The 10,706-nt window shown below is 38.1% G+C and overlaps 1 protein-coding gene across 1 annotated transcript; it reads left to right on the top strand.

Moving 5' to 3' along the window:
- The first annotated feature begins 2,277 nt into the window (after window positions 1-2,277).
- Window positions 2,278-10,195, top strand: LOC140156476 (uncharacterized). Its single transcript, XM_072179423.1, has 4 exons — window positions 2,278-2,290; window positions 4,486-4,724; window positions 7,304-7,441; window positions 9,328-10,195. The coding sequence occupies exons 1-4, from the start codon at window positions 2,278-2,280 to the stop codon at window positions 9,568-9,570; spliced, it is 633 nt and encodes a 210-aa protein (XP_072035524.1). The 3' UTR covers window positions 9,571-10,195.
- Window positions 10,196-10,706: the final 511 nt, after the last annotated feature.

The raw sequence follows: 10,706 nt of genomic DNA, 5'->3' as shown, positions 1-10,706 counted from the left end.
CAAATCCGATTCGGAAGTCAAATGTGTAGTTTTCTGTGGTTTGTCCCTTTTCAAATCGGCCAAAATACTACCATTTCTATAACTTCTCGACATGGGGACTCCAGCCATCAACAAAAATAAAGACTCTCCTCTACATGTTCATGTGTTCAGCTTCACATAAAATGCAATTTTCGCCAAGTATTTAACCTTTATTTTACCGAAATCGGCCGAGAAATTTGCTCGATTCGAGGTCAAAACAGAACGTAAACAACCGAATGAGCTCTGCTACAAGTCTTCAAGTAGTCGCTCAGCTGCACGATCTATTGTGGGTTGAAAAGCGTAAGTGTAGCCGACTGTAGCGTCATGTAAAATAAGTACCCGGATGACCGGGGTGACCTATAGAAATAATTTCACATAATAGCAATCAGCTAACCTCAGTAGATAGCTTTCTTTAGTAGTTGGCAAGGACTCCACGTTAGACGTCAGCTATCTTCAGTAGATAATAATGACCTCACATAATTTACATTATAGGCCTACCTAACTTCAGTAGATAACAATTAGCTACCTTCAGTAAATACCACTGACTTTACAACAGCTTTCTTCATAGATAGTAATGATTTTGCAGAGTAATCGGCTATTTTAATTTGTTAGCACTGACTTCTCATAGCCATTAGTTATCTTCAGTAGATAGTAATAACTTCACATAGCCATCAGCTAACCTAGCAAGGTTAACAAGATTGCTCAAAATTGTTAAAAATTTATGTGGATTAGGAACAGTAATGTTTAAAATTTGCGTCATTTCCAAGTATGTGATTATGTGATGTAGGCCTACATAGGCCCTATATGGTTAAATTTTGTTGAATTTTCAGTTTATCTGATTGGCAATTAGGCTACTTAATGACCATGCATGATGACGCGTGAGGTGACCATTTTAATATATGCAAATTGTATTTCTATTATTCTTATTTCTATATTCTATTTTCTACTGTCATGAAACATGATGGATGTATTAAAGCGTGATCCTAAAAATGCATCCCATTCCCACCCTAATTTATACAAGACCTCTTCTACAAGCTTCCATATTGAAGCTGGCTTTCCCTTTTAAAGGGAATTTTTATTGATATTTCGGTCAGCACGGTCGTTATACTTCATGACCCTATCACATTAACATTGGACCCACTCGATGCTATGGTGCATTAAATTATGCCAGCAATTTTTGTTGCCAACAGTTTTCATGTTCTTTCTGTATTTGCAATTTGGTTCTCTCAGGTTCTCTCATTATTTCGTTCACCTTTTTTTAATTTTTGGTATTTTTATTTTGAACATGTGAGTTTTTGTTTGTTTTTTAATCATCAGAGAATTGTTATAGCCGGGTGTTTATTTATAGGGGCCTACTTTGTTTTTACAAATAGGCCCTATTAAATAATAAATTTCTTCAAACGATTCGATGTTTATTTAAGTTCACGTAATTTGTTACATAATTTTCTTGGTTTGCTTTAATATTGTCGAATGTGTGCAATTTTGACCCCCGAATGGGGGCACATCAAAATTTTTGGTGGGTATGCTCCCCGGAATTTTGAGGTGGTGGGTCTTTGGGAGCTGACGGCGTACCGGTAAAAGGGTTCTTTCTGAGCTGCGAACCGGGCTGTGAACAAGTAAAATGGGGTCTTTTGGAGCTGCGAAAAGCCAAAATCAAGGGTCTTTCTTGGCTTTTTGGTTGAAAATCGCCTGAAAAAACAAGAAATATGAGGAATGCGCAATTTTTGGGTCTATTAGAGCTGAAATTATCAAAATCAAGGGTCTTTCGGAGCTGTATTTTGGTCAAATATAGGGGGTCTTTCGGAGCTGCGAAACCCAAAAGGGGGTCTTTCCGGGGGAGCATATCCGTATGGTCATTTGTGTTGAGTGCCCCCCCGGGTTTTGACCGGGATTTTGACAGGGTAATTTCAAATAATAATGAACAAAATTAACGACCGCAAAATATTCATTTTAGCATTAGCGTGCGCCACATCCTCCGCGCCGCGAGCTGTGTTTTGCACAATAGTCTTTCACACGGCTTCCCGAACTCCATTTCATGTTCATGAACAATTTCACGGCTGGACGTTGGAATAGTCTAACAGTAAATGTATGTCGGTATGAGATTGAGAGAAAACGCCTTGCCTATGTACTGAATATTATTAATTATTCCAGTCTTTCAGCATCCCAGGATACTGCTTCAACCCCTGGCTTCAACCTGAACACAGATTTGAATTTCATCGGTCTTTATTTTAGAGAGAGCGAGCTATAATTTTGTATAAAATGTCAGAAAAGGGTGAGTAATAGCTTTTGGAAAGCAAGCTTTTAAAATATTTTTGTCGCCCATATCTCATCATTGCTGGAGCACTATAGCTATTAAGCTCCGTAGCTTAATGCATACTATAATTATAGTATACCGTATACCGTGCCAAAGATGAGAGATATTCAGGCAGAGCAAATAGCTGAAACACTAACATGGCTGTATATGCATGTACATTAAATTGGTATTAAGATCATTAGGTGTAATTTATCAATTTAATTGAAATTGCTAAAAGATTATATTTTAAGGTGTATTTTTGTATTATTTATCCCAGCCCGTGAAAATAATATTGTTCAATTATAGGATCTTGCTATTTTATGTTATCAGCATGTAGGCTGTATGATTATGAACATCTTTTTTTTTTAATCTTCATTAACAATTGGAATCACATATCAATGTTAATTGGAATCACAAACAAATGATTAGAAAGGCAGCATAATACTTATACACAGTCATGCAGTATACATGTACAAAGTAGAATTATATTCAGCACATGAAATACACACAGTAGGTCTACATGTCTAAACATAATAATTAAAAGACATCAATATCAATCAAAATCAAATCTGAATTTCTTATAATGATAGCCTAATTGAGTTTACCTTTGGCCTTAGTTAGCAACATAAAATTCTGTTTGTCTTATTGTAGCTTTAAAAAAGCTCTAAGGCCACCATAATCAGGAGTTATTTTCTGCTTAGGCAAAGTAAAAAATAAAACATGTTTCTCGTCCAGGTTTTGAAAAAATAGGAGGAAGAGGGCATTTTATTTTTTATTTTTATTTAAAAAATGCCCTAAATTGCCCTATTTAGACGCTTTTTATCCTTTTTATAGCGTAAAGATTAGAAGCTGAAAAACATGAGATATCAACCCCTCTGGTCATCACAAAACACTTCACAAATGCCTCTAATACTATTGTAAAGGCTTATAGGTGACCCCGGAGTGACGTCACAAGCCGTTGACCTCCGTTGACAACAAATCCGATTCAGAAGTCAAATTTGTAGTTTTCTGTGGTTTGTCCCTTTTCAAATCGGCCAAAATACTACCATTTCTATAACTTCTCGACATGGGGCCTCCAGCCAACAACAAAAATAAAGACTCTCCTCTACATGTTCATGTGTTCAGCTTCACATAAAATGCCATTTTCGCCAAGTATTTAACCCTTATTTTACCGAAATCGGCCCGAAATATGCTTGATTCGAGGTCAAAGCAAAATGTCAACAAACTGAATCAGCCTCTGTTACAAGTCTTCAACTAGTCGCACTGCTCCACGGTCCTATTGTGGGTTGAAAAGCGTAAGTGTAGGCACTGTAGCGTCATGTAAAATAAGTACCCGGATGGCCGGGGTCACCTATAAGAAGAAGTTGCAACTTCTCTAGTATCTTTACAAAAAGTTATGACAGAAAGATTGCAAAATAATAAAAAAATTGCAAAATCTTCAAAAAAGGAAGCGGGAGGGGACGAGAAACATGTTTTTTATTTACTTGGCCTTACAACGATATATAAGATATAGAATTTTGCACAAAGGTTATGCAAGTCAGAAAGGTGTCATTTTGATTATGGTGGCCTTAGAGCTTTTTTAAAGCTACAATTATTTTAATTTGGTTTCAAGAACATTTAAAGTTGCGAACATGTATTTCTTCCCAGTATTTAACATTTATTTACCATTCACAGCATCATCATGAGCAGTAGGCCTATTTTTATATTCTGAATACCTGGCCGTGTCGTGGTGCCCGAGGTGCACACCATGCACCCGATGCACCATACATGCATAAACGTGTGGCTCATTATTAGGGACCGTTCACAAACACAGACATCAAAAATTCAGCCCCCCCCCCCTCCTTTTTGACAGGAAAATTATGGGTCAACCCCATCATGGAAAAGCATATACTTAATTTTTCCAGGAAAATTTGTAGTCATTTTTTCAGCCCCCCGGTCAAAAATTTCAGGGTCCCCTTTTGCATCAGCCCCCCCCATCAGGGAGCACGGTGGTCGAGCGTATGGTGAACGTATTGAAGAGATGTGAAATACAACATGCATGGGTTCCGTTGCCCACCAACGTGCTTATACTTTCGTTAGACGTGTTGAAAGCATCGTGCTTTTGTTAAACGTGTTGTAGCGATGTGAAATTTAAAATTTGTTTATTGATTTCCTTCTTTTGTTTTGTCATAAAGATCCCGCAACCACTCCACAGGACCCTGGTTACCCATCACAACAAGGGTATCCACCGCAACAAAGTTACCCTACACAAGAAGGTTACCCTCCGCAACAAGGTTACCCTCCACAACAGGGTTACCCTCCTCAAGAGGGTTATCCTCCACAAGGATACCCACCTCAGCAAGGGTACCCTCAACAGCAACAAGCTCCACCAGCATACCCGGGTGGAGGCGGAGGAAATGTCCAATACCAGCCAGTAAGTATTTTAAGTAGTATAATAGGCCTACAAAGGGTAGGGGGCCTATACGCTGTATTGTTGGTCGAAGCAGCAAAAAAACGTAGTTCACAACTTCACAGCATCTTGCGAATGGTAGTGAGCTTTAGCAAAAATTACATTGCTCAATTTAAAGCGAGCGTGTAGAAGAATTCAAATATCACAGATATACTTTTGTAGGTCCTGTGGTTCTTGAGTTATGTTGTAAAGAGGGCTGAAACAACAACAACACTTTTGTAAAACGTATACATAACTCATTAACAACAATAAATTAAGCATGTTTTCAAAGTATATGATTTGTAGAATGAACTTTTGCAAAACACCAAAGTGTTATTTTTCCATAATATATTAATTCAGATAATGAAATTCGAGTTGTTTGTTTGGCTGCTTCGACCAACAATACCTCGTATACCCTTAAAACCATATTGTAACATTTCCATCAAATTCCATGTAGAATTGTATTTCGTTTCCACAAGTTTTATTTTTCTCCGCGTATGGCAGATAAACAATTTGATATTGATCCGGTAAAACAAAGAACTCACTTTTTGAATTTTGATATATACAGACCAGCGCATAATGGGATATTCCAGTTGAAATCCACACTACCCCATTGAAAGATTTTGGGAATAGTATCTTCCACAAGGGAAGTATGTTTTTCAAATGTCACCGTGATTGGTCAGTTATTCATTGAAACCCATCCTCCCCTGTATTATGCCTTTACATAATTTCCACAACTGGAGTGATTATTTCAAATGGAAGTTACCCAACTGTCTATTCTATTTGAAACCCGTACTCCGTCTGTGGAAGACTTTAGCTAAATATTCCACAGGGGAAATGTGGATTTTAAAATGGAAGAGCCCAATCACGATCGCCAATGCGTGGCACTCTGTCGATCATGACTGAACTTGTTCTTTTGATCTTTCGATGTGTTATGACCTTCACACACGCATACGTATACCGTGTTCGACTGATCGATCATTGGTCTAATAATTTTAATTAAAACGACGGTGTATCGTTTTATTCAAAATCTCGGATTTTGTCACACTTTCAGCGTCTAAACTTCATAAACTTAAGCCTTGACTTTTACAAGGTATTACTTTACTCCGGGACTTTACTAAAGCATATTACAATTGTGTAAAAATCAGAATTTTGCTCCTCAGCAAATGTTACAGTGTGGCTTTAACTTGACATACTTCCCTAGTTCAAAACGAATAGTGAATATACTATATAGAGATAATATGAATGTTATGGCGCTATTTTCTTTCTCGTTTTCAAATATAGGCTATTTAAATATATCGCTCCGCGGTCTCTCTCATCCACAGAATTAATTCTGTGCTCTCATCGATTCTGGCTAAATACGAATCATCGTAGTTGGCGACTGTACACGCTTGTAGTTGGCATGCGTACTCAATCCGTAATCAATATAGGCCTACTTTGTTGATTTGATGATGCGGAATTAAAAATTATTGTAAAGTTATATTTTGTTATCCGTCTATTTCTAAATGTCTAAACTTTGGGATCCATCGGTCATCTATTATGGTGTTAATTTTATCTTTAACCAGAATAACTGATTGATGGATCTCGGGTGAGTTTCAATCCAAAATAAGTGTGGTGGAGAATCCGGGTATCACTATGAACCACAATAGCCTCATCCCAATGGCATAGTTTAAAAACCTCAATCAAACAATCATAGTGCAAAATTTGACCTCAAGTTGCAGATTATGAGGTTTTTTTTTACTGTGCCCTGCTAGATGAGCATGTTGTGGATCCTAGTGTATGATTTGACACACGGCACAAACCATTGAAACCATTGCATATTATTCATGCTGTCATAAAAGACGGAGTTCTAACAATTTCTTTTGCTGAGAACATGCCATACAATGGGTTTCTGACTCATGACCACATGATTCATGGTTCGAACTCCGTCAGGGTCAAATGTGTGAAAGAAACTTTATCTCAACTGTCCTAGGTGTAAAATGGGGAGCTGTTATATGAAGCACAAAATTAGGCGCTGATTGTCTGCACTTCAGCATTTGATATATATAATAGATGGTATAATAATGTGTCATGGTTATGTGATGAGACAAACTGAAGCCCCGAGGGGGGGGGGGTGACACATGCATTTTTGGTGGATATGTTCACCCGGAATTTTGAGGTGGTTGGTCTTTGGGAGCTGGTGGCGTATCAATAAAAGTGGGTCTTTTGGTGCTTCGAACAGGGAGATGGGGATCTTTGGAGCTGCGAACAGTCAAAATCAAAGGTCTTTCTGGGCTTTCCTTGTTGAAAAGCGCCTGAAATTATCAAAATCAAGGGTATTTCAGTGCTCTGTTTTGGTCAAATTCAGGGGTCTTCATGCGTGATCCAAAAACAGGGGTCTTTCCGGGAAGCATATATAGCCTACCCATAGGGTTATTTGTGTCGAGCCCCCCCCCCCCCGGATTAAAGCCCTCGTTGTCAGATATATAAGATTGGACTTTTGTAGAACTTTAAAATGCATGCTCTTCGATATCCACATTAGATTTATTTTTGATTATTTGCTTTTCTTGTCTTTTTTTATCAAGGCTGCACCAGCACAAACAGTTATTGTAAGAACAGGGCAGCAAGGTGCAGAACCAAATAACTACCTTGGTTTCGCCATATTTGTAACGATATGCTGCTGTTGTCCACTCGGAATCGTTGGTATCATAAAATCAACAGAAGTAAGTACTATTATTTTCTTCTTCCTGAGAGGGCTACTCAGTACTGAGGGGATGTTCCCCCTGATGTCTCCGACAATCACAACATTATACCTTATGATAGAAACTTAATTATCAAGCACAAATCACGTGGTTTTGTTTGAAACAAACTCATGTTGACCATAAAAACGAATTAATACAGCCATCTCTCAACACGCGATATTTAAAATTCCCGGGCGCAAGTAACCATGACGTCATCATTGCAATTTCAGCATTGGGTCTGTGATTTTCGGACCCGTACCTCTTCCGTATCTGCGCCTGCAGGACACATATTTTGTGTAGAAATTGAATTGAGCACGTTTCAAACTGAGCGCTCATTAATCATTACATCAAAATGCGGATCTAATATATTTGCGCGATGCAGGACTTTTGAGTTGTCTGAGGGTGATTTATACCCCCCCCCCCCTCATGTTGAAGCCATTTGGTGCATATTTTTATCCATACAGTATAATGTTGCGTTTGCTCGAAATCAAAGGACTGATATGATCAAACCATGGTTAAAGTTGCGAAAATGTCGAACATTTGATATTGTGTCCCCTCTACTTTAAAATATTTTTGAATATATCGCACTGCACTAGTACTTACACGCGGCTGCATTGAACCATATAGATGTCAAAGAACAGGGACAAGTTTTTAATAATTAATTAGGTAATACCAAATATGGAGGTATCCAAAAGTATGCTAATTAGAAGGTTCAACGAATCAGAATGATACGATCCTGCATACTGCAGTTACTGTCCGTTTTCCTATACACAATACACAGTGCTCTCACCATTGACGCGTGAACTCTACAAATGATGTACGTTGGAAGAATGGGCACATGCCTAGTTAACATCACTGTGTGAAAAATAACCAGCCAATATTTTAGCTATTCTCCAAACTTCTAGCAAATATATTTCTCTAACATGACCTAAAATTACAGCTAGGTTAGATGTTCAGAAATAGTCGCACTTTTGTAAAATATGAGTGAGGGCAAGGCATAGCTAGCCAACTCCCCGTGTTAATTGAATGGAGATTTGACCGAAAATATTAGTATCGGACCGCTCACTTCTGAAGGATGCCACTAAAAAGGGTATAAGCTACATTTTAACTATTCTAAATAGGTTCTAGAAAATATAGTTTTGTAACATGTCCCTAATTTTTAGCTAATTTAGATGTTTGGAGAGGGTCGCACTTTTGTGTTTTAGGAAGGATATGTAAACGACAGATAACACCAAAAATATGAAGAAATTATTTCCAAACCGTGTTAAGTCAACAATCATTATGTTGCTCATTTTGAAGAATGCTGGTTAACAAAAGCAGGTCTTTGTCTCATTTCGTGAACAAAAGTACACATACCATTGTTTCCTTTCGTTTCCTTTATAATCGGTTACCCAACTGAAGCTATAATACCAGCTTTATTGTGATGTCGCACATTGAAAACAGACACTTGTGCACAACCAGAGAAGATCTGATTTAATCAGTTGAGCTGCTTCAATGAGTGTTATCTTGGTTTAATAGCTTTTAATGGGGTTTAAGTCCTGCAAAGGTCGAAATGAATTCTACTGTAGACATGACTGCATCATGATCCAAAATTATGCATGCAAATCAATGAGTTGAAGGAGGTTACATGAACTTGTTTAGTGGATCACCTCTAGTTTATTAATAGACCTCTGTGGATTGGGCCAAGTGGGATTGGCACAAGTGGGAATGGCCCACGTGGGATTGGTCCAAGTGGAATTAGCCCAGGTGGGATTTATTATAGCCCAAGTGGGATTGGCCCAAGTGGGATTGGATCAAGTGGGAATGGCCCTTAAACAACTTCTCACGTGCAGTGTCTATTAATACTAACCCATTGTTTAATTTCATAGGTACATAGCAAATGGGCTGCTGGAGACGTAAACGGTGCGCAAGAGTCGTCAAGATCAGCAAAAAATTGGTCAATGGCGGGCCTCATTACCGGGATCGTAGTGAATGTACTTGCCATCATTGTCGGTGTTATTTATTATGTTTTTGTAGTAGCAGTTATAGCCGCTTCACTTAGTGATCTTGATGTTGGTTATAACTCAAATACCGGTAGTACTTATAATAATAATCACAATTATTATGGCTAAACTATTACATTTGTAACTTCAACATGTTAAAACTCATGTTCAACCTGAACTGCTGGGCTTACTATATACCCTCTTCACACGGGTGTCGATATCGCGGCTGCATTGAACCATATATTTCAAAGAACAGGAACTGAGGAACATCGTACAGGCAATACCAAATATGGAGGTATCCAAAAGTATGGTACATGTATTAAATTAGAAGGTTCAACGAATCAGAATACGATCCTGGTGTCCAAAATTATACAAATGAGTTGAAGGAGGTTACGTGAACATGTACAATGGATCACCTTTAGTTTATTAATAGACATATTGGCCCAAGTGGGAATGGCCATTTGCTCAAGTGGGATTTGCCCAAGTGGGATTGGATCAAGTGGGATTGGACCAAATGGGATTGGCCCAAGTGGGAATGGCCCAGATGGGATTTGACCAAGTGGGATTGGTGGGAATGGCATTAGAGAACTTTTCACGTGCAGTGTCTAATAATAACGCATTGTTTAACTTCATTAGGTCAATAGCAAATGGGCTGCTGGAGACGTAACCGGTTCACAAGCATCGTCAAGATCAGCTAAAAATTGGTCAATGGCGGGCCTCATTACCGGGATCGTAACGTATGTACTTATTATCGTTGTCTTTGTTATTTATTATGTGTTAGTAATAGCAGTTATAGCCACTACATTTAATAATACTGATCTTGAGTTGGGTGATTTCAACTCAGATACCGATAGTATTTATAATAATAATAACAATTATGGCTAAACTATTACATTTGTAACTTCAACATGTTCAACCTGAACTGCTGGGCTTACTACCCTCTTCACACGGGTGTTGACTACTACAAAAAGTTCCAATTTTTCTTTAAGGGGGTACTACACCCCTGTGACAATGTTTTGCCTATTTTTGCATTTTTCTCAAAAATTATAGCATATTGGTGACAAGTAAGATATATATATATATATAGGGCAAGGACTACAACTACTCCACTGGAAAATTCAGCAACTCAAAGCAAGTAGTTATTGATTTATTGATCAAATATTGGTTTTCCCTCATTTTTGACTGTAACTCCACAACTGTTGTCTGCGCTGAAATAAAATTTCCAGTGCAGTAGTTGTAGTCCTTGCCCCTATAATATACATATC

This window comes from Amphiura filiformis, chromosome 1 (assembly GCF_039555335.1).
Source record: "Amphiura filiformis chromosome 1, Afil_fr2py, whole genome shotgun sequence".
In the NCBI taxonomy this organism is placed as follows: Eukaryota; Metazoa; Echinodermata; class Ophiuroidea; order Amphilepidida; family Amphiuridae; genus Amphiura; species Amphiura filiformis.
The sequence above is the reverse complement of the archived record's forward strand: the minus strand, read 5'-3'. Positions and strand labels throughout refer to the sequence as shown.

Bases quoted from the DNA above. Each gene is read 5' to 3' on its own strand.
- LOC140156476 (XM_072179423.1), top strand. The intron at 4,725-7,303 runs GTAAGTATTTTA...TTTTTTATCAAG, and splicing joins GAAATGTCCAATACCAGCCA to GCTGCACCAGCACAAACAGT. The intron at 7,442-9,327 runs GTAAGTACTATT...TTAATTTCATAG, and splicing joins GTATCATAAAATCAACAGAA to GTACATAGCAAATGGGCTGC.